The 25,779-nt window shown below is 38.3% G+C and overlaps 1 protein-coding gene across 2 annotated transcripts in view; it reads left to right on the top strand.

Moving 5' to 3' along the window:
- Nucleotides 1–25,779, top strand: part of cntfr (ciliary neurotrophic factor receptor) — a 158,663-nt gene that overhangs the window by 122,039 nt on the left and 10,845 nt on the right. For both annotated transcript variants that reach the window (XM_042510003.1, XM_042510002.1), the window contains 3 exons: nucleotides 6,634–6,797; nucleotides 24,195–24,263; nucleotides 25,064–25,184. In XM_042510003.1, coding sequence (XP_042365937.1) covers nucleotides 6,634–6,797; nucleotides 24,195–24,263; nucleotides 25,064–25,184 — 354 coding nt within the window. The remainder of the gene's footprint in view (nucleotides 1–6,633; nucleotides 6,798–24,194; nucleotides 24,264–25,063; nucleotides 25,185–25,779) is intronic.

The raw sequence follows: 25,779 nt of genomic DNA on the forward strand, positions 1-25,779 counted from the left end.
AATCCTGGGTGTTTGTATACTGACCTGGGCCTGCTTTTCCAGTGACTTTTGTGCAACCAAACGTGATCTTTTCCTTCACACCTAAACAAGAACAAAAATTTAAAAAAATTAAAAAATAGATCAAAACTTTAGGAATTTTACATGTAGATTAAGGAGTCTACGGATATATGTTGACATATATTAATAATTTTATTGGTCTTATGTTACACTGTCAAGCAAAACAATAAAAATCCCAGAATACTAGAACAGTATTTTGCAAATATATATCTAAGAGCGCATTTGAAAAGATCTGTTTTCTATTTTAGAAAATGCTAGCTGAAAGGCCAGAACTTACAAATATGTTTTAGAAATGTATCAAAATTAGTATGAATGTGGTCTTGACCTCTCCCTTTCTCTGTTCCTCTTTTCTTTCTTTTTTTAAAAACTTGTTTTAGTGTTTTGTATTGTTTGCCTTCTCCACCCCTCCTCGTTCTCCTCCCCTCATCTCCTCCTTGTCCCCACATTGTTAAAAGCCTTTCTCTCGCGGTTCTAAGTTGTAAGCCACATTCATTATCAGGGACAACGACGCAGATCGTAAATAAATAAAACAATTTCATGCTTCCTGGTGCACTTCTGAATTCTGAGTGGGAGCAAGACGATTCTCAACTGTCCTTGTTCATCCGACCAAAGCTTGGATGAAATTAGATGAGAAGAGATTGTGTGAGTGTGTGTGTATTGTGTGTGCTCACATGTGTGCACACTGTGGATACAGTTACAAAGAGAACCCTCAAAGAACCTCCAGAATCATCAAATGATAACTTAAAGCTTTCTTGTGCCAAGATGATCAAACGGCGACTGATCTCGTCTAAGTGTAAAGACTTCCACAGTTAAAGCCTTTTTTTACTTACAAAGACATTTTTTGTCAACTCTGACACCAGCCCACCTGAGCATGAAGAAGTACTACATTATTCATTCATTGTGATTTTAATGAATACACTGTAACCTAATTTCAAAGGGTGAATGTAGCTGCAGCGGCTTTTCAACATCGCCATCATATCATCTGTCACTTTCATCCTTTCAATTAATACTTAAACAGCCAGTCAGCCAGTTAACAATGCTTTACTATTTCATAATTAGATCGGGTGCTATTTCCAGTGGCCGTCTCATTTTTATTTTCTCCGGCAAACAAGAAGCCCAGACTGTTGATACAAGCCAATTTGTTATTCAAGACTATTTATTTAGCAACAGAAATAACTTTGTTGTGTGGAACCCAGCAGCTCTCTCCACAAGTGAGGTGAGAGATCAGCATTGGCTACAAAAAAAAAAGCACAACTAGAGCTGGCAGAAGTTTAGAGGCATATTTACTAAGAAACGCACTAATTACCACCATGCACAAAACATTTAAGTATAACTGTCTCTAGCTCAGATTTCTCACCGTTGCAATTTCCAAATAAAAATCCAAAATGCATAGTCCTGCAGATGTTATAAAATTATATATAAAATTATAAACACGTAATGTTGGAGATTAAATTGTTGAGTCCCCACTGAAGTTGAGTCAGAAGATGACGAGTTGGCAAGTGTAGTCATTTCGGATGTAGTATGACTCCCTTTACGTTTCAAGATATGGTAACCTATGCAGCAGTGTGACTGTAATCATTTCTTTTGAAAGAGAGAAAAAAAACTGACACAGAACTTTTCTTGTGCTTTTTTAAAAAAATCATATTTGTTCTCTTTGTCTGTTGTAGCTTTGAAAAAAATAAGACAGCAGCCATGTGAATTCAGGACAGAACCACTTCTGCTTATTTAATTATGTGCGCAGGAGTTTTTTGTGTAATTTGGGCTTAGGCAGTTGATGAGGAATCCAATTCAGTAATTGAATTTTGATGCTCTACCACTGCCATGCTGTACACATTATAAGTACACTGAATAAGTATATTTTTACACACTTGACATAGTTGAAGTTATCTCCTTGATTAGAATTATGCTTCCAACAATGAGGTTTCAGTCTGGGGCTTGAGTTTGATACAAGCTGGTAATAAGAATATATTTTTTGGCTGGACACACACACCCCAATATACAATATGCTTCGTGGCAGTTTGAGAAGTTTATCTTTCAAAATATAACATAATGTGGCTCACCACACAGTATTGGTTAATCAAGCAAGTTCACTGTATTTTTTCCCTTCACTGTACAATGGCAAGACTATTATTTAGTTTGTAGACATGCACGAAGCAGGAACTGTGCAGACAGACCTAATGTGTTTTCATAAACAGGCAGTAAACAAGCAAACTAATGCACCTAGCAGAAGACATGTTCTGCTTGGTAGCAGATATAGCAATTGCATAGAGGCGCAAAGTTGAGGCTTCAAAACAGGAGTCCACAAACCAATAGTCGATGTCATGGTATTTATTTCCATTACTTTTTCAGTCTATGCTCTTAACAGCGTCATCTCAAAATGGTACAAGCATTTTGTACAAGGGAGCAGTTTTGCTTTACTCACACAACAATCATTTACAAAGACGAGGCAGGTTTTTTTTACCCTTTTTGTTCAATTTTCCAGTTTTTAAGTTATTTTTGTAAGATTTCTCTGCAGATCGAAGCACTTCTCCCTGTTTTTCCCATTTGTTCAAGTGCACTGTTAGATGCTGTCATCCAGCACCTGTTCTGCTGTAAAACGATTCATAGATTTCTCTTTTTTTTGTGTTTTGTTTTGAAAAGACCATTTATGTGAAAGGAAATATGGTGTAGTGTGAGAACTGGAGAGAGGAGTTACAGTCTTTTGTGTCATGCAGTAACACCTGGATGCATTAAGTGGAAGGACTACATGATGCATAGTAATGGTTTTAGAAACACCACAATCAGATGTTCAAAGAATGCACTCACGCATACAGTGGTACATCTACATGCAGATTTAGCTTTTGCAGGTCTCCTCTGTTTTACCGCTTGATTGCTGCACCGTCTTAGCCACTGGGACAGCCTTTAAGCAACACTTTTTCTTTTTAGAAAGAAAGATTAGCCACTCTCCCGCCCACTCTCTTGTTCCATTTTCAGCAGACAGTGAATATAATGGTCTCGCAAGTAGCTATTTGAAAGATTAGACTTTTATGCTACAGTATACCTGTTCACTTGCATCACCGGCAAAGAAAAAGAATGGCTTTCAGTGACTGTTGCAACATGAGACTGAAAGGAAGAAAGAGCAACAGTAATGTGGACGTAAATTTGAATGAACAGAGCCAAGGGAGGCATGACAGACGTTTTCAGGCCAAGCATGGGCAGGCACAACAATGGGATTCCATGAAACTATACCCTCATGATCACACATCATTTTTATCCCTTCTTTTATCTTTTTTTTTTTTTTTTTTTTCATCAAACCTATGTTCCTCTTTTAACATTTAGTCCTACACACAAGGGCTACTATAACCTAAATCTGGCTGGGTAAGTTGTTGATATATAAGTAGTCATTAAGGGAATGGCAATTGGCAATTGTGAATTTGCAAAGCAAAACGGACAAAAATAGCTTATCTACATGAAATATTATGTTAATGAAATAGCTCACCCAAAATACATATGGTGCTCAACTCCCTAGGCTTGCTATACAAAGCAATTTTTTTCACAGGAAATGCTTTGTTCAGCAATAGTTTATTGAAAATAGTTGTGTTTGCATTTCAGTGAGCCCAAAAATGGATACATGACATTTACACAAATTTTCAGAACATTTTTCTGGGTTTTTATAACCTTCTTTGCTGTCTTTGCTTCAGCCTCAGTCTGAGTCGTTCTTTCTTTCTTTCTTTTATTTATCGTGCACTCCGCTCTCGAGTGTCATTTGTCTAAATTTCTTTTCTTGGACCATACAGAAGTAGGAGGGGTGAATGTAGATAATTAATCGTATTTTTGGATGAACTATTCCTTTCATGGACACTGTTAAAGTCTGAGCCCTTAATATAATCCTCACCAGTTGTGCATGTTTCACATTATTTTCTTAAAATCTGTTTTAATCAGTTCAGTGAAGTCCCAGACTCTTATTGTCTCAAAGGATTTTAAACTTTTTATTGAAGTCCTTTCCGTCTTTCAGCACTAGTATTAATAGAAGTGCGTGGCCGGGCTCCCCACAGGTCATCAAAAGGAGGATGGGCTCATTACTCATGCAATACAAAGCTCATACTCTATGTTTCAAGTCAAATGAATACTTTAGAAGCCTTTGGGTCGCCCTACCCATACAGATTGCTCTCTGTTTTGTTCTGTTCTTGCACATGCTTCCCGCTGTTATGAACTGTTGGACAAAGCAGATGTGGACAAAGATGAATTTCTGGTCTCCGCTGACTTTACTTTGGTTTCACTCTGCTTGTATGCACTTTTCTTTCATCATCTTTTTGCACATTAACTTGAACAGGGTCACAATGATATTAACATCTCTTTCTCAAGGGAGAAAGCTGTCTGTCTGCTTTCATCCATCTCTTATCATTTCCATCGCTCTTTCATATCCTTAATCAATTGTTCTATGAAGGTCATACTGAGAGAGATGCCTTCCTTTGCCTGTGTGCTGTGTATTTACATGCTTTCCCACACGTATGTTGTTATGTTTTTTATCCAAATTAATTTCAACCTCTGGTACTTTATCTTTCTGTGTGTTATCAGATGTTCATAACTGCTGCTATCCATTCCCCATTATAATGTCATGTGTGTATCTGGCTGTGAAAAGGTTTTATGTAGCTGAAGTGGCAGACCAGCGTGTTCCCTAGTGAGAGTGATCTAACAAAGACCAGGTCATTCAATATCTTCTGAAAAGCCTTGAATTGAATTCTCTCAATCTCTGTGTCTCCGTCTTTCTCAGCTGACGGGTATTCAGAAACACAACATTTACACCTGCTTATCCATCAGGGACTCACAGCTTTAATCGTGTCTTGCAAATATAATCAGCATCTTCCTGTGTCCTTGCTGCTTTCTTTCATTTATTCATTAACAAATGGCATTTATATGCCTCTCTTTATTTTCAATTCGAGAACAATGTGACTTTAAGAAAATGCTAATAATTAATTATTATAATATTGATAATTACTAGTACTTGTTAATTAGAAGAAGGAGACTTCTCAGAGTTCATAGTAAAGAGACTCTAATGTGTGGCTTTCTTAACCATAAAGAGTCATTCTTGTGGCTTGCAAAAGACATATTTAAAGAAGAATATTTAAAATTAGTGACATATTGACTTTTTATTTCCTAGTATTACTCAAGCTTCAAAAACTCTACATCATTCAACTCAAAAGCATCTTTCATTAAACATTCCCTTCCTTTTCTTTGCCTACTTTTCCCTCATCATTCTGTCAAATATTTGAATTCTCAAGCCTGAAGGCGTATTCTTATTATCGCAGAGAAACTCCTCCTGCATTACTGTGTATGTGGTGCGTTCTGACGGCTCCATGTGGATGTCTGCAGTGCACAGAGTGGAGCAGGGGTGTGGCAAAAGCTCAAATTGGTTGCACTTTGACCTCAGCTGTGCTGACCACTGCTTGACGTCAGAAAAATGACGACAACATGTGTGTCTCCGTTTCCAGAACTGTACAATAACAATTTGACTTCACATTGAGACTAGACAAAAAAGATCTGCTCGGAAAAATATCAGCATTCATGCCTCAGCACTATCGCCAGAAGAAAATATTGGTATTGTACATTTCTGCAAACCATGAATACATTACATTCATATGTTTCATATAACGTTTCTTAAGTTTTGATTTAATTTATAGGCTGACACTACCATTTGAAGGTCGAAGGCCATGACACCAAGGCGAGACAGCTGCCAAACTGCAGACCAACAAACAACAGAACTAGTTATTTTCTATGTCCCGCAGTGATTGTGCCACCAAAACTCAGTGTTTTTTTTTTTTTTTCTTTTTTTTTAACAAAACATTGACAGAATTTTCAGCCTTTATAGTGGCAATGCTAGAAATGCCCCTCCCCACACCTCTCCTACATGCCATGCAGATACACAAACTTTGCGGTTATTATCCGTCTCTCTTTAATGGTTATGCATCTTTTTCGTGGTTCTATCTCTTTGAGGTCACTTTGCATCTCCTTGCAGCCATTTTGAGTTTCTTTGTAGTCATTTGGGTCTCTCTGAGATAAATCTGTGTCTTTTTGATGTAATTTTGTGTGTTTGTTTGGTAGTTTTTGATTGTTTTTCCTGTTTTCTAGTTATTTTATTACTCTTCTTAGTCCTTTGCATCTGGTCATTTTTAGTCTCTTCCTGGTTGGTATGCATCTCTGTTAGTGATATTTGCTGATGAAGGTTAGGGAGGGGGACTGACATTTTTGACAATAATCAAATGGTTTTTGTGCCCAAATCATAACAACACTTAAACCAAGGTGCTTTTAAAACTTATAGTTTGAAAATATCCACGGCCTGAAAACATACATATGTCATGATTTGCAGACATGAAGGCTAATGCCAAAATTTAATTGAGCGACTGTGTTGAATGCAGCTTCTAGGTTTGTTAGAAAATCACGGTGCATACCCCTGCAACATAGCAATCAACTGATAGCAGCAGTAATAATATAGGTAAGGTGGTGCAGCTTAATAAAGTTTAAGAGTACTTCACTGTTCCAAAAAAACTTTAAAGTGTTAAATTGGTGGAATGTTAATTGTTTTTATCCTCTCCACAGTTAAACCAGATCCCCCAGAGCGAGTGACAGCGACCCCGATCCGTTTCAATGCCCGAAGGCTGGAGGTATCCTGGCACAGCCCTGCCACCTGGCCTGACATCGACAACTTTCCTTTGAAATACTTCCTTCGATACCGACCACTCATCAGAGAGCAGTGGCAGCACGTAAGTCATACTGAGAGTTCACACAACCCTACAGTTCGGCATTTGTTTATTGAGGTCGAGTCAACACACTGAACTCCAATAAAAACTGAACACATGTACATTAATCACACATTGTTACGATCTCACTTGTGAAAAGCTTGTTCTGGAAGGAATCTGGCTGACACATCTAATGACTCTGTCATAAGCCAAAAATAAGGGGAATTATAAATGGTCAAGATTGTTTGTCCAGATACAGCTCCATTACCAAAAGCTGTAAGTCAACATTGAAAAACACCTGTTAGATTATGATTCATTATTTGCTATTTGAAAACCTCCAGTGAGCAAGTCTTATTTCTCCTCTGGAAGTTGAGTTCTAAAGAAAAAGACTGGCCTCTCTCCATTTTGCAGATGGAGTTTCACCTCATTGCAAAAATATGTCTCAATAGGAAATGGCAAATTTACTGGAAGCAGGCTAGATTGCCTGTTAACAATGACAATTTCATTAAGCAATCTCAGCTCATTGTACATTTTTTTCTGTAAACTATAGAAATGTGGGGTGATTTTTGGAGATAAAGCAAAAATTCTTTATCCAGAGAGATGCCTCTGTAAACAGTTAGATGAGAAATGGTCCAACCTGCAGCCATTTGAGGTTGATCCCTGGTCAGACAGACATAATCGCTCAGCTTCTTTGGTGTATGTTACTGTATCTGACTGTTTCTTGTGGGTTGAGTCCCCTCAGGGCTTCTTATAGCAAAAGCATATGTGTCCACTATAGGATTCCTGGGATGAAAGCTCCCTCTACCAAGGTCTAACATTGCAGCGTTATTATCGTGCCCGTCAATGGTTCGCAAAGGTGTTGTTCCAAGAACTTGGGTTACGGACCCTCACATGGAAACACACACACACACACACACATACACACTCACACACACTCACACACATGAATCATAGACCAATGCACATGTTCTTTTGAGTGTTTGTCTCACTCTTTCCATCTCTGTATGTGTCCTTCAACAACTGTCTCTGTCATTACCTCACTATGTCAATATTTCCATCATTTGTTATATCCCACTGTTCTCACATCTTTCCATACTTTAGAGAATAGAATATACAATCATTTCCAGGCGCTTAGGAGTGATTATTTGTCACCACTTGACGTTGACTCTCACTTAATTCGAACAAAGCTGAACTAAAGATTTGCACCTGAGATGAGTAAACCCTCAAGACATCCTTGATTTTAATTCTTCCACTAATCAGGCTGCTTTCAGGCCCTTCACAACAATGAAGGGCCTACTGTTTATGATTAACAGAATATTCATTACAGAAATTAAGAATATTTGTTGTTTTGAGTGAGTTATCACGTAAAAGGATTAGCTGGTTCCTGCTTCTCAAAGATTTGCCCAGTTGTGTATTACTACGTGTGTTCCTGTTTACATTTTGAACAAAGGTACCAGTGGTTCTTGAAGTTTTTGAATTTTGGGGATAGGTTTTGAAAATAGACGTACACAAACATGCGTCATTGAAAGTGCTTGAATTTATTTGTGCAAGAATAGAAATTGAAACACTTGTGATATCGTCTGCAAACACTGTAACACGACACAATTAAGAAGAGTTTACACGTTTAGGCCTCTCTCTGTTTTTAATTGAACAAAGTCATGCCCTCCCTTAGTTACTGTTGCTAAGTTGGACTAGTTTAATTAAATAAATGCCTCAGTGTTTATTAGATATTTTCTCTGTGCCAGGCAAGATGCCTTAATGAAGCAAACAGCATACAGAAGGATGTATATGTGATGTTAATTATTACGAATTGAGACTTTACTCAATGAAAAAGGGAGATGTGGAGACCGAGGATGGCAAGAATATCAGTCAGCATTGCTCCTGCACTGCGGGGTATGTGTCCCCTTTTCCACCTGTAGGGATCAGTGAAGTACTTTATATTTATTAATGAATACAGACTGTGTTGACCCATGTTAGTCTCTCTTTTGCTGTAAGGTTTTGTAAGCTCGAGAGTGGCATGCAGCAATACAGAGATAATATAAACAAAAGAAAATTAGCTTTGATTTGGCTGTTGATAATTCATCATTCTCATAAATTCATTGTCATCATAAAAAAATATGTCAGCATCGAGCCTGCCTGTCCTTTTTCAAGTCTCAAGTTTCATATTAACACCAAAATAAAGAGGAAGCAAACCTGGCTGGTGTTGATCTGACATTACGTTAACTTCTTTTGATGTGGTTGTATGTTAGGTAGCATTTTACCAACATAACTAACTTAAGATGTGTTTATATATAATGTAATGTGTGCGTGGAGATTTTGACAGTCCCCCATTCACATCTTTTAACCATTTTCAGATTTTTTTTTCAACATTTTTTAACTAAAGTATATCTAATTATAAATGAGCAAAAAGGGGTAGGACTTAGGAATGGTCAATTGTTGTCTTTGAGCTTCTGTAAAGCCTTACAAAACTTCTCAGTGTTGTAAGAGTAATTAATTTATATCTGTATCTCAAACTATGCCATGTTGAATCCTTGAATTTGAGGCAGTTGGGTTGGGAAAGTCCTTACAGAGTTATTGAATAGGGTGTTTAGGTAGGTATGGGAGCCCTGTTTTAAATGTTGCAACAAAATACTGAATGTGTTATTTTGGCTTTGAACTTGAGACAGGCATGTGGCGTAATTTCCTGACATTTATTAGACCATATGATTGTTGGACCAATACAAAAATACCAAGTAATAGAACAATAAGACACAGTGGAAGTAAATGTAGTTATCCAATCTTTTCTGGCAAACATACAGTATACAGCACATTACATTTACATAGCTGCATGTGTTACATCTATGCACAAATCTTTAGTCACACAATCACACATGTGAGGACATACTGTTATTATCTACACATGTGCACATTCAATCTCTCTCTTGCTCTGTCTGGCAAACACACTGAACAGTTGGAATGACGGAAGTTATAACGTCTCAGATCTTTGCGGCATGAATTGATGATTAAACCTGACACACACTCTTAGTTCCCCTTCTCACGCTCACCACCAATCAATCAATATGTGAACTGGTGCGTAATGTGAAAGGTGGGAAACCTTAAGTCAATATTTGGACTGGGTAAGAACACATAATTTGGAAATTACATAAATACAGTTGATGACAGTTGAAAAACCGCAGGGTTTTCGGCTGTTCTTTGATGAATGTCTCCGTGGCTGTGGTTTTAATTTTTGTAGCAGTAAGTGTGGTTTTCAGATGGCAGATTTCTGAACCACCTCTGGACTTGTGAACATTTTATGGTTGCACTTCTGCCCCTTTTATGAGGTGTTGGTTAGCAGTGTTGGCGATGTTCTCAATGCCACAGAAAGTGTGCAACTGTGTTAATAAATAAATAATTGGCTAACATGAAGACAGTGGCAGACTGCTGAAAGAAACTGGCAGTTTAGTATGATTATCTTGATTCTTCTTTGTGGCTGTTACTCTTATTCCCATAATTTGTGCTATTTTATACCACAAAAAAACAAAAAATGCCTCAGAACTAACATATTTACAGAGGTGAAACTTAGGAAATTGTGCCAAGGAAAAAAAAAAAGTTCCAGTGAGTCATCACAATCTAAACAATGTGCAATGTGCAAGTCAAGTAGACATCAGAGGACCTTTTTACATCCATCTATCAGCCACAAAGCCATTTGGTGAGAAACTTGAATAAATACAGCTGCTCAAGGGAGACATTTGTTGGTGTTTTCATGGCAATATCAAATAGATACAAGAAGGGGATTTGTGATAAATCATATGTAGTAAAATGACTTTTTACTTTTTTTTTTTAATGTGTAAGAAGGTTTTTTAAAAGTTGTTTCATAAATGTGGATCATTGCATCTGTGCTCATTCAATGGTAGTGTAATGAAGAGCTGAATTACTTTAAAACAATTCAGTTATTATTTATAGTGTAGATTTTTCGCTGACACAAAAGAAGAATAAATAACAACAACAAACAACAAAGATAACGTAAAACATCGATGTCGATGGGGGAGAATCCCTGAGGGCACCAAATGTGTTAAGACTGTCATTGCATTTTTACCAGTCTGTTGCTTTTGAATACCTTTGATTAAACCTCACACTGGTGCTATTAGAGCTGAATCATACGACAGATTGCATCTTTAATGACTATAGTAGCACATTGTTGTAGAAAACATTTGGGTTCAAAGCTATCAAGCCGTGGCATAAATCATTAAGTGGAGTTAAATGAGGTTGCCAAAATAAGATACACTGTTTATTGGCGCTGTGTAAACTTCATTAATTAGAACCTCAGAGGTTGAATACTAATTGAAGTGGTTAATATTGCTTAGGAATTCCTCTTTAATGTGGTTGGACAGCAGAGCTGGGTAAGAATGGCTTTCACGTGTAACATTCAGAAATGTGTTTTGAGTCAGAAATGAAAGCGGCGGTGTGATCAGATTGATCTTCAGAGGAAACCATCCATCCTCCTGAGGAATGAAGGGATGACTGGCCCAGATACTTAAGAGTGATGGAGATTCAGACAGAAGGAGGAAAAGGAGGGAAAGTTTTGAAGTGGTGATGAATGGAGTGCATCAGAGATGGAGAGAAACGTGAATGAATAGCAGACTCTGTTAGACACAGTAAGGAGGAAGAGGCAGTATATAGCCCATAAGTGAGAAAGACATTAATAGATAGCATTTGATTTAAGTTATGGAGTGACAGAGGTGTTTGAAATGTAGACTCACACATATACTGTAATGAGTGACAAAGAATGGGATTGAGAAAAGGAAATGGTGCTTTCAATTGCATTTTAACAAGATGTAATGTTAAATAAGGCACATAAGCTTGAGACTACATTATTTGATTAAAAAAATTGAAAGAAGATTGGATGGATGACAGAGGTATGGAAGGAAAAGAAGAAATTCTCATATGGAGAGGAGCATGATTAAATGTACAGAGAGACATCAGCTTAAAATAGACAGATAAATGAATGAAAGCGTTAGAGGCAAAGAGGAAAAAGGCAGCACTAAAGGCTACTTTGAAAGTAAAGTTTTACTAGCTATCAGCTACTAGGTGTTTTGGGTTAAAGTAAGATAGATGAATGGTTCAAGGGAAGAAAGGAGATAGGCAAAAACTTCTGGAAAATGTCAAGCCATAAAATCGTGGGTGAAACAGAGACTTTAGGCTGAAAATGACCGTTAGAAAAGCACAACATAGACTCTCACCTGTAAGTAACTGACATAACCTATTTATTGAATTGGTCTTTATATTTTTGTATTGGTTCCTGGTGTGATGTCCTCAGGGTAGCACTGAAACACAGATTGACCAAGAATGTTAAGATGGTGAGCAGAGTGCAACAAGTTTGGTTTCAGGACTTGATGGGAAACATACACAGGAAGTGTGACGTTGGTGTCCTGACATATATCATCTTCGTTTACTGTGGAGGCATGCGAGAAAAATGTATTTTTCTTCATGAATTTAATATACCGCTGGGTGAGTAATTGATATACAAATGGCCATTTGGGGCATGAAGTATTCCTTTAAGTGAGTAATCAAATAGGCTAATTTGGTTTCTGAATACCCCAATCACCCACTCCATAAAGTTGATGATCTCTTTTCCTTGGGCTGCGGATTCAAAGAGTAAAACACAACATGGGGATCCTGTCTCCTTGAACTCCGTAAAAGCAGAACATAATGTCGAAAGCATAAAATTAAGAGTAAATTAACAAAAGCGTCTACATCTATCAGTGCGATCGATCTGCATGCCTGTACATGGTGAGTGAATTGCTCTGTTTCCCATGGCCTTGTGTTGTTTCCATCCCAGCCTCGTGTTCTCTTCACTGAGACGTGAACTCAAACTCTTACTGCAATTAAAGTAATGCTCCAGTAACTGTGATAAGAACAATTTCAGATTGCTCAATATTCTGCATCTGCTGCACTGTAATTGCCCTTTGGGGATGTTGCTGAACTCAACTAAAAACTCACTTGTTTCCATGCAGACAGTCTCGTTCACTGAAAGACCCAAATACAGACAGAATTGAATATGTGCACAAATGGATGCAGAAAGACTCTTGAATGCTGATAATCATTAAGATAGATAAACATGTGCGCTCACACACACTCACACACATGCATGTTGTTCTATTATTTCAAAGATTAATATACATGTAAATGCTATCCAAGCGCTCTCACACACATATGCATGTGTAGACGTGAAAACAAACACACAGTAACAGACTTTCCATATTACCATTAACAGTCATCCAACACATGCACAAATTACACAGTGCTGACAGTCTCCATCTCATCAAGTCATTACAGAGTCCTAAAAGTCTCATTAGTGAATCAGTCGGCCTGTGCAGGCAGTAAGTTTCAGTGTTTCTGATGCCCATGATCTCTGTCAAGAAATTTGTACAATCATTTTTTTGTTTTGTTTTGGGTTTTTTTATAATTGTTATGAAGTCTTCAACCCACGTTGCAACCTTCCAGGCTTCAACTGCAGCTTCTCTAATGGCCACTTGAGCCTGGCTCCAAAAGTGAGTCAATCCTCATAGACACCCAATATAAAATGTCCAAACACACAGCAGAAATATGTTTTATAGCCTGTTATAAAGAATGGGTTTTGTGTCTATAGCTAATTTACCCATTTGTGACATTTTTTCATGACTTACCAATTTACAATACATAAAAGGCCTTAAGTTAAGCATTGTGCGTCATCACTTTTAGTAACAGGCTGCAAGGCATTTGGTTTCCCTCCAAATGCAGTACAAATTTCAATCACATTTTCAGAAAATCTTTAAGATAAAAACAAATTCATGTGCTTTTCTATCCATTACTGTTACACAAATATAGGGAGTTGGTTCAAGCAGAAGGTGGTGCTGATTCTTCTGTCACATGCCATTATACCACTGCAGAAGAAAAGTGCAAGTCAAACCTAAAACTACAGAAAACAATGGATGTATAATAACGGAAAGCAGAATGGACTGTGGAAAAAAGAATTAAGCTGAAAAACCAATGTTACTGTTATGTTCTCTTGGAACAGTTCTGGTAACAACGATGAGTGCTTAAATGTGTTTAAAGCCTCTAAATACAGAGAATATAGCTTGCAGTGGCCCATGCAATGCTGGTTATGACTGTCATTATTTTTTTTCCGCTGAATCTGTTCCCATTGCATGTAGTGACATTTAACTTAATTGACACTCCAGCTTACCCAATAATTTGAGATTTTTTATGAAATGTTGGTGTTTTGAGTGCAAATTGAAAATGTGCATGAAGAGTTCGCTGGAAATGTATCTGATGATCAGATCTACCCCTTGTTCTTTTACCGCTCCACCCTCTTGTCCAAATTTGGTCACTTCTGGCTCAAAAAATCCATGATGGCTACGAGCAAAATGCAGAACTCGGCTAGGCTTCAAAGCAGGAACCCAAAAAACAGTGTTTGACGTCACAGTAGCTATATGTCCACTATTCACATATTGTCAATGCTTTATCCTTATTCTCTCTTGTTTTTAAGATACTAGCATGCATTTACATATATTTACATATGCAACAAAGGGCAGCAAAGAACAGGGTTGAGATGTTTATGATGTGAGAGACATGAATGCTCTGAGAAACAAAGGGACACAACAAATAAAACGGCAGGAGCAGAGACGAGACATGAAAAGTCCTCTTAATCTGTTTAAGCTCAATCAACGTGGCCTTGCCTTTTATTTATCCCACTTTTTTTCCTCCTTTGTCCTTCTGTCTGACATCCTGTATCTCCCCTCTCCCATCCATCTCCCTCACTCTCCCAGCATTTCAATTTCTCTGCTGCTTTTCCTCCCTCTGTCATTTTCCTCATTGTTTTTTTCCTAATTCTCCTCTCTTCTCAGGTCTTTGTCAGTATTTCTTCACTTTACTGTTGCTCTTCTCTTTACCTTCTTTCTCTCTCCATCTGCTCATCCATGTATTAATTGGTCCTTGTATGTTTGCCAAAAGTTGCTCGCATCCTGCGAGCACTTAGATGAATCAATAGACAGCCAGGAGCTGTGTGTGTGTAAATACATAAACATAGATAGACTGTATGTATGTGTGTATAGTGCCTCTGATTTCCTTCTTTTCATCTTTCCCTTTCCCCCCTCTCACCTTTTCACCTTCCCATCCCTCTCTACCACTTTTCCCTCTCTGAGCAATCCCCAGTTTTACCATCGCCCACTCATTCATCCATTCATCCATCCATCTATCCTTCCATCCAAGCATTAAGTCAGCTATCTAACCATCCATCTCTCAAGCCATCCATTTGTATCTATGGGTGCACATGATAAATGTTTAGACCTTGTTTGGGGAAAACATCCCATCTAAAGGACACTGCCACGGACAGATCGTTTATCAAATCTCTCTAACACACACACCCACACTTACACACACACACACCCACACATACATACACACACACACACACACACACACACAGAGGACAGATTCAGTCCTGTCACATGTGAAAGTTATCATCATTTAGCTCTGCTGTCAAAGTGCATTAGGTTGAACTGTATTCTTTACATTAGAGATACATACTGTAGATCTGTGCCTCTGCAGTCTGTTGGCTTTTTAAGATAATTTTGACAAAATCTAATAAAGAATATACAGTACTTCCTTTTCTATAAATCAGATTTTTGTTCTCATTGTATTAGCCAAAGGGGAAGTTAAAAAAAATCAATTAAAAAAAAAAGTAAAAGAAAATAAGAGAGGGGAGCTAGATGACAGAAAAAACAAAGAAAAGAAAGGGACAGAAAGCGAGACTAACATGGAGGGAGTGGCTTTTTGTCTTGAACACTATTACATAAAGAGGTGTAATGCATGTCACCCACCAAAGAAAGAGTTTGCCCCAGACTGCAGTTGGGATATATCAGTTTTATCTATTTGTGGTGCTTTGGAGGTCTGACTGTGTGATGGTGAATGAAGATGAATGGGGCCGCTGCCCTCTCCTCTGCCTCTATTGATTTCTATATCACCATGTCAATCCGTGGGCTGTCATATACACATACGCGCGTATCTGCTCTGATTTGTCAGGACACACACATATACTGGGGGCTTATGTCTCACAGCCAATAAAGTTCAGACAGAATGAACACTGCAATCACTAGATGAAACATGGAAGTCAGTGCGCTGCCCATTGTTTACAGTCGGATGAGCAACATGGGATGGGTTCAGACATTTTTTCGCTAATCCGTATGAACAGATATTTGCATTTTAATGTGAATAAATTAGAAAAACGCTAGTAAAAAGCAAAACCATTGTCAGACAATAGCTTATGGGTTCCTAGATTGCATTTCGTCCAATGCATTCCACTTCTTCTGCTCTCCAGACTCAGCTAACCTGCAAGCAACCAAAGCCCGCTCAAACATTCAATTCCACTCAGCCAACTAATGGAAGCCAGAACAGTTCTGACACCAAAAGTGTTGCCTAAAGACTCTGCATATACATGTATAAGCAGATATATAGAGATAACCGCAAGACGAACTATGTGTCCACTGTGTTGGATTATGAATTTAACCAAATTTCAATCATCTGCAAGTTGGAAGGAGAAACCAGTGGCTGTCTGAATAGGGAAAATGCCTCGGCCATTTTAAAAAGAAGTAGTGTGTCTAAGAAAAACTGTCAGTATTGGTTGTCTTGAACATGCTCCAAGTACATTCAATTGTTCCACTTCTTACAAGGTTTTGAAAAATGTGTAGAAACTTTTTTGCCCAAAGGCAACAACTTCTGATGAGCATTGCCAGCTGCCATATAGCAGCACCGCTCTCTTTGGAGGACTGTGGTTCAGTTGGCATACAGCAGTTTCACCACTCATCATGTTCTGTCAGCTTTAGTTCTTATCATGCATCGTTCGTGGGCACTGTGCAAAAGGGGAGGGGGGTGGGGGGGTTAAAAAATGTCCATCTGGTGATTTGAGTGAGAGACTGATGACTTAATTTGAGGCTTTTTGACAAATGATTCACATAAGGAGGCAGCCTTTGAGAGTGTTGAGCCGAAATGATCATTGAGAGCTTGCTCAGCAGCAGTATGCATATTATACACTGTGCTGTAGCACGCTGTTTTCAATGGATTTCTTTTATGTAATTTTTTTTCCATCAGCTTTATACCACATCATCTATAGCATTGAATGTCTGATTTTTTATGATAGAACAGTGCATGATTTGACAGCCATTTAGAAGTCCTGGATGTCGCATATGCTGTCTAGCACAAAAAGTCAACACAGCATAATATTCAAAGCTTACTAGATGGCTAAAATTACAGATCTAAACAACTCCCAGTCCAAGGCTTATCAGTGGATCTAAAGGCAATATGTACATCAAAATTTATAAAAATGTGTTATGTCATAAAACCAGCCAAGCAAACACCTAATTTCTTTTTTACTTAATTTGCAGAGTTTAATAATGAGAAATAAATATCTAGAGCAATGACAGTGTGACAGTAGAACTGCACTATTATAGCCAAAATATGGAGATAACAAATATTTATTGATTTTTGGGACTTTTTTAATTGCATATAACTAAACAGATAACTGTTTTCACTCCCATGGTGTGCTTCATTGCTGCTAATGCACAAATCTTTGCAAAATAAGACTAAAAATAAGGGTCATCTTCAACTGAATGCGGTACATCCCTTAGCAGCAAAATATAAATTAAACTTAACCCAAAATGTGAGCTAACCAAAAATAAATAAACTATCACAGAATGCAACCAAATGAAAACAAAGTTCATATTAGGCAAACATCTTTGGACCTATGGAATGTGATTGCATTGGTTGTTTCAGTCTGTTGTTGATGGTTGGATGGATGGGTATTCATATATTTTTTTTACAGCAGTCATGGTACCTTGGCGCACTGTATAGCGTCGCTGTTATGGATGTCTGAGTTGACATTGAACAAAGACGTGGATTTAGTGAGGTGATGTTAGCAACCTTATTCTTCTTGGTCTTTGTGCATTCATTGTACTGCAAATTTCAATGTTTTTTCAGGTGGTTGAACAAGTTAGTTGTGTTGCTTTGCTTTGTCATATGCATCCTTTGCATATAATTTGTTTTCTCCTAACTCAGAAATACTAACAATATAAAACAAACAATGGATGATGATGATTGATGAACAGATGTTTTATTTTTTATTTTGCCCATCTGTGGGAGTAACATTCTCTAAAGTTGCTGCTGCTGTTGCAGATTGCACACATAGTAGCATGACAGCTATTAAAAAGTGGAGGCTGGCTGTTAGTTTAGAAACCCCTTGTTTGAAGCATGCATGTCTTATGTCAATACAGCAGTTGATCATGAACATGTAATTGTGGGAATAAGAAATTTTGATTGTGATAAATGTTTGCTAAATTGTGCATGTGATACTGTCAGCTCAACAGTACCTCAGGCAAAGTCATGGAGTAGTAACTACATGTTGAAGTGTCTCTAAGCAGTGGCCCTTAAGTCAGCCTCCAGTGTGCAAGTTGGTGTAGGAATGAGTGTGAGTGGGTTAATGTGAGACTTTGTGTAATGTGAGTGCTTCTAATGTTTACAGCATAAAGAAGCTACATAATTGCACTCCATTTACCATTATTTGCTACATAAATCACTGACAAAAAAACTAAAATTCATCCTTACACACATGTATTATCTGTATCCATGTATCCAGGGTGGGTTCACATGAGGTTAAGGCCCATCATTTTTAAAATTTTTCTCACTTACTCTTTTTTTTTTTATTTACTCAAGAAACGTCTTTGTTCATATATCCATCCTCAAAATTAAAAACACCAAAATAACATATATTAGCAAAGAAAATTTTATAATCCATGACATGCTCATGTTTGACATTTCTGTTACGACAGCGTAAACTGGAGTTAATGTTAAAACACCTCCACTGATGTGAAACTGCTACATGCTTTTTGGGGGTGAGGGTCTAGTTCAGGTTTTTGGGGGGGGGGGGGGGGGGTAGCTTCCTTTTACAGTAATTGCTGCGATGGCGATTGGGGCTTCAAAGAGAGAAATACTGTCTGAGAAATTACCCCTGGACCTGGTGTTTCTGCGTGTGTGTGTGTGTGGGGGGGGGGGGGGGGGGGGGGGGGGGGGGGGGGGGGTGGGTGGGGGGGGGGGGGGGGGGGGGGGGGGGGGGGGGGGGGGGGGGGGGGGGTTACATCTCTGACCTACAGAGGAGTGTGCGGCGGTAAAAATGGGAGCTGTCAGTCATCCTAATGAGACCAACCTTCTCAGTGGGCACACATACACACACAGAGCGCCATCGGGCCAGTGGAAGTGCCATATAATTGGGTTTCCTTTCCAGGACAACAGACATGCTCACTGGATTAGATCTGACCACCGACGCCAATTCTCTCCATGTCTCCCTCTCTCTGCTTTTCCTCCTCTCTTTTGCTTTCTCCGACTGTCTTGTTTTTTGCATCTCTCTGTTTCTATCTTTTTTCTCAGCCTCTTCATTCTTCCCTTTTTCTCTGTCTGTCTGCTCTCTCTTTTATATATATATATTCTCTCTTTTCTTCCTTCCACTCTGTTTATGTCATTAATTACATCTCTGACCTACATGTACAGTGCTTTATCCCATAGCATATACATCTATAGATGGTATATATGACCAAATACACGAATATAGTCCCTCTGATGCAAGTTTTAATTAAAATATTTTATGTCATTTTATTGGACGTATTGGATCCCTATATGATGTGCCATTGGCAGTAATCGTAAGGGTCATCTTGAGTTCTTTCCTTATTTTTAATTTCCACAGCCTCACAGTAAATGTATATTTGCAGGAGATAAGATGAGATTAAACTTTATTGATCCCAGTGGGAAAGTTATTTGAGGTTTTTGCAACAGTAAACCCAAGTACAAGACAGAATAACGATTAAAGAAGGCACAAGAAAGATGGTTATGCTGGAGGAGGCATGAGGGGCCATGACACAAAAAAAGGAGAAAGAAAAGGAGAGAAGGGAAATAAAAAGGATGTGTGAAAAGTAAAAGGGTCACTTCTTTTTCTCACAGTTCCTTATGCAATCCCTGAGGAATGTTCACATCTCCTCTCTCTGCCCCTCGCATTGTCTGGATTTCTGTAGAGGCTCTCGGGGAGTGTGTGTGTGTGTGTGTGTGTGTGTGTGTGTGTGTGTGTCTGTATTGTGCCACTAAGCTCTGTGTGTGTGTGTGTGTGTGTGTGTGTGTGTGAGAGAGAGTAAATTTCTGAGCTCCTCTGAAACAATAATTTTATCATTCTTATTTTCATTGTTTTATAGGGGTTTGATATTCTTTCATAGTAGTATTTTTCCCAGTCACACTTGGATTTCATGCAGCTTTTCATATCATAATGTCACATTTCATAATGTCAATTTTTACTTCAAAATGTCACTTTCTATTTTAAAATGTCAGTTTTTATTCTATAATGTAACTTCTCCTGACAGTGCTGTTGTCACCACCCTTTTATCTCTCAGCCAACCAAATGCCCCCCTACCTCTTAAGCAAGAAAGTTCAATATCTGTTGCTAGATTTAGCCACAATTGAATGCCTAAAGTTTTTTACTTTCTGCAACTTTATGACATTACTGAGGTCTTCTGCTAAATCTGACGTAATGTTACACTTAGTAGATTTAATAAATGAGCAGTTACAAAAATATGTAAACTGAGTCGTTAACTTTAACTGGAATGCTACAGGCCGGGTGCCAGACATCTCTATGGCTGCTATCTCCAACACTCAACAGTTCACACTTCAGCTTTATAGATAAATAGCACTATGGGTAAATGGAAAAGTATGTTTTTTATAATATATTCATTAGATAGTTTAATAATGATAAGATAAGAATATTGATAAGATTCTTAGGTAGTGCTTTTGCTCTAGCTAAGAGGAGCTAGCTGGCTAAATTTGATAGCAGCAGTTGAGTCTTGAGCCAAGTAAAATGTTTATTCAGCACTCAAGATGAGTCTTAAAACTGCAGCCTCTGTGGTTTGTGTAATTTTTTTTCTTACTGTAAAGCTGTTGAACTTGGTTTAGAGAGGCATCAAAAATGAATTAGCATTTTCATGCATGTTTAAATGGTTAGAAAATCTAGGTGTGCTGCTTCTCATGTGGATTCCTGCAATAATGCCAGGCCGACATCTCTGTGTTCTTCTGTTCATCTTCAAACATTCATGCTCACGTATGCTGTTTACAATGAACACACATATGGTGTTTATGCATGAAATGAGGAGATTTCTCCGGTGTGAGGACATTTAGGGATCATTACCTTCAAAATAGACCATTTTGTGGTCATTTCAATTGGGCAGAATCTTTATTATTATCATTATCTATTATATCTTGGGGGTCAGTGAATGCAGTATATTTACACAGAGTCAATGGGACATGATTATGGTAAGATAAATATTTGGGTGTTAGAAGTGGCTGTGTGTGTGTGTGTGTGTGTGTGTGTGTGTGTGTGTGGGTGTGCTTTCCTTTGCGTATATGGATGAGTCACTGAGTCACACCCACAGAAATGCATGCACACAATTGCACAGTTGTACAAAAGTCAGGGGTTTTTTGTTTTTGAGGCTCTAAACTGCTTAGTGTACAATACATCAGTCTTACAGTCATGTATGGAGCATAAACACATAAACACACACACACACACACAAACACACACAGAGTGAAAGCAACAAGTAAATATACATCATTTCACCACCACTGCCACAACACACAGGCTCGGTCTTGCACTGTGAATGATCTGACGATGTTTTTTGGCAGCAGTCACGACAGCCTCTCCAAAATGCATCTCCTTCTCCCATCTATCTCCCCTCTTCCCTCCCGCATTGTCAGTGCCTCCCCCTCTCCCTCTGATATTAAGTGCTGCTCACACTTCTCACTGTTTAGCCACTTGGCAACACAGCAACACATCCATCTTTCTGGAAGTGTTTATCTGCAAGCTGTTTATTCTATTTCCACATATAAACATATATGTAGTTGACATACATGTATACACACACACACACACACACACACACACACACACACACACACACACACCAGTTCCAGATAACCCTTTGCAAAAACAAATCAGCATGTACTGACATGAGTATTTTGCATTCATATCAAATGCAAGCACACACGCATACAAAAAATAAGTCACATGCACAGATTTGCATGAACACACAGATTATAACAGATGCGCATGTGTTCCTGGACTTTTACAGGCTTTCACACCATAGACTTCAGTATGCAAACACACACATGAACACACACACATGCACATCAGAGTCAGGGAGGAATGCTGATAGAAGCTATGGTTGGATACGCTGGTTGGACTACATATAAACAGTGGAAGATTTAGCCTCAAAGGCTTGCACACACGCCTGTTAACACACACATGTACACATATATACTAAAGTATATCCACACACAGCACTCAGAAGGAACATGTAACTCGCGCACATGCTCAGATGACATTGTTATTGCATTCCACTAATGAAATTAAGCCTATAAATGTAGCGCTCGGTTAGGCAGATAAAGCTTGAACTTCCGTCTAAACAGAGGGAGAGGGGGCGAGAGACAAAGAGTCAGAGCAGATAGAGAGAAGGCAAAGTTTAAAACAGAGGGGTCAACTTTACAGAGCGGGTGAGCGATGAGAGACAGATTACAGGAAGACGGAGGAAGTGCGGACGCAGGGGATGTACGAGGGGGTTATTTGTCAGATCAACTCCAGATTTGCACATCCTGGAGAACTAAAGGGGAAAGTCCAATCGGGGGCTTGGTTACGGCTGGTGGTTGGCGAAAATTATATGGCAGTGTGAGGGGGTTTTAATCAAATCACAGACTCTCCTGAGTAGCCCTGGAGATATTAACTACAGTATGTTTAAAAGGGCAGTTTTATTACAAGTTATATCTTATTTTTGTAGTTTTATGTTTTGCATAGACTGCCCTTCAAAGGCAAACAACCTTAAGTCAGCAGAGTATAGAACTGAGAAATTTATCTATAAAGTGTCAAAATCATGAGCTTGAACTTGAACTTTGACCTTTATTTATAAGTTAAGGTGCTCTGTTTTTTTGCATTGTCTGCAAAATAATAAAAGTTATGCCAAGGCATTAACTTAAATTTGATATCGCTCTGATGACAGTATGTAATAATCTGTATGATAATCATAACTTACAATCCAATGATATATCATGAAACTATCCACTCAGTATACAATTAATAAGAATAAATTGTTCCATGTTCTTAACCATTATACTTTGATTATTTTGTCATGGTACATTACCAACACACATCATTATGACCAAATTGGATAAATTAATGTTTGTATTGGATTTGGTTGTATTGTTAATATATTTCTTTATGTATATGTGTATGTATTCCTTGACTTTGTGTCAAAAAAAGAACAATTTATTGAGGTTTTCAAGAAGTGCTGCTGTCCTATTAAGATAAGGTGGCATCCAGTATCAAATGTCCACTTTTCCAAAATGTTTTGTTAGCATTGGTTACATGTGGTAAATCTATTGCTTTACATAACCACATTTCATTTTGTGGGTACATTATATATTGTCCAGACAAAACAATAAATACACTATTTGTTAAGTTAGAAGAATGTGTGTCTGTTGCACTGGCAGACTGCAGAAAGCAACAGGCATGTCACTGAATCATTTATTTCAGCTTCAGGAGTAGAGAAGGCAGCTCCCTCTGTCTCTCTATTTTCCCTTCAGTCTTTCAGACACAGGCCAAAGGCAAACAAACACACACACACTCACAACAGTAACCCTAAATTACAGAGAGGCAGCAAATCATTCTCTCATGCACTCCCGTGACTCAAACATTTAGTTCATTCTCCGTTGCGCTCTGCAAATTAAAGTGTGCACAAAAGGCTTTCAAATGTTGGCATGCATTACATTGTGTTATAAAATTATGTGGCATTGATGCCAAAGCTTTCTGAGATAATCATCAATTATGCCACTGGTATTTCGCAAGCGTGTCTGAGTGTTGGTATGTGTGGAGTGTGGAGGCTGCGGGGGCATCGAGGTTCAATCAATTCAACACTGAAATGTAAAACACCGCAAGGATAAAGCAACAGACTTGACCTATGCACAGAATAATGATGAAAGGTGTGTTGTAAATAAATGAGCACTGAATAAAAATTGTATACCATATGGCCAACTGAATCTACCCACTATAAAACTTTAAAAGGCTGGGCTAGGATTGCAAGCACATAATTTATAGGTAGACCAGTATATGGGAAGAAGGGTTTGACTTTCAGACTAAAATTACTTCAGACCTATAACAGCCTTTGTAGCTGAGAATTTTCATAACTCCTCATGTCTGAACATTTCATATTCCTGGAGCCATATCGCCCATTTAGAAATTGTGTATACTGAATTGTAGTAATAGGTATATTGCTGAAATGTGCTGTTCCTTGATTCAAACTGACCACATGCTCTCTTCTATTGGCTGTTTAGGTGGAGCTCTCTGACAGTACCTCTCACATCATCACTGATGCCTATGCTGGGAAGGAATACATCATCCAGGTATCATCTCCTCTCCTGCCATTCTATCTAACTGATCATTTAAGACCTAATACAATCAACATCTAATTATATGTTCTGCACAAGTAGCACAGGAGTTTTGTCTTACCGTAGTGAAACAGAAATGCAGCACTGTCATTTGGCAGCGAAGCCATTGCGATGTTCATTACAACTTAATTAATATTTGTTGTCTTACATTCGCCACACAGTTTTAAGTCAGCCTGCTTACCGAAGCAGCTCCAGTCTCCCTTATTGCCATCTACGGCAGCTCTCAATGTTGATAGGCCATGACTCAGGATGTGTAACCAATTAGATAATACCGTGGACAGGACATTAAGGTAGGCCACTGCACACAGATGGGTTGCATCAAAGCCAAAGTACCATATTTTTTTAATGAATTTGTTATATTGGCTCAAAAAAATCGGGGAATGATCTCATCATCACAATAGCATCACTTGGATTCAACTTGTAGTGATGTGGTTATCGTCACAACCTTATAATCAAAAATAATTATTTCCTCCAAGGATGCAGATTCAGCCTCGATAGTCAGATAGATAGATAGATAGATAGATAGATAGACAAATACCTACACACATGCATACATACATACATATTATACTGTATACTAATATTAGTCTCTTATCGACTTATTCTGCAGATTGATTTTAGTCTTTGCTTTTTGCTTTCCATCCTGGACAGCATGTTCTTCACCCTCATTTTATTTGCTTTTCAAATTATGTTGGAGCTCATTAATGCATGCTTCTGATTCATTAATTACTTTTTACCTTCCTTATGTTCAACAGGTGGCTGCCAAGGACACAGAGATTGGAACATGGAGTGACTGGAGTGTTGCCGTCCATGCTACACCCTGGATTGAAGATCCTCTGCCGATCACTTCCACAACTGAAGTGGACTTTTCTACCGGTAGGTGACAGCCCCACTTAAAGACTGTATATTTACCTTAGGGTCGCTTTCAGAGTGGGGGACTTCAGTCAGCTACGTTCAAAGTTCAAGTTCAAAATATATGCAAAGGAAGTTTTTAGTGTTAGGACTGTACTGTTTGAGCTGAACATTCAATTTTTTGAAGACTATCCAATCCACACCTTCAAGATTGAAACTTTTCACTTGTGTTGAGCTTTCTCTGATTTAGGTTTTGCAACAATGTCATGAATGTACATGAATGTCTACAGCCAAATTTCAAGTAAATTCATCCAGTAGGTGTTGAGACATTTCACACTAAACTACAAATGGCAGCCTAAAGGCTACAATAGAGACAAAGTCAAAAGATTATCAAATCGTTTGGATCGACATATCCTCATACAGTGGTTCGTTTTGATATTTAACAAATAAGCACCCCATGAGAAACATAGCATACTTAATGTTATGTTACATGCATAATATCAAGTTACGTAGGTTAAGTTTAGAGAGGAGAAACACGGTGACAACATACCGTAAAATAACTTAAAAGTTTACTTGGTTTTACATGGTTTGGAACTCTGGTGTCCTGGGGGAAAGTCCT

The sequence above is a fragment of the Plectropomus leopardus genome, chromosome 20 (assembly GCF_008729295.1).
Source record: "Plectropomus leopardus isolate mb chromosome 20, YSFRI_Pleo_2.0, whole genome shotgun sequence".
In the NCBI taxonomy this organism is placed as follows: domain Eukaryota; kingdom Metazoa; phylum Chordata; class Actinopteri; order Perciformes; family Serranidae; genus Plectropomus; species Plectropomus leopardus.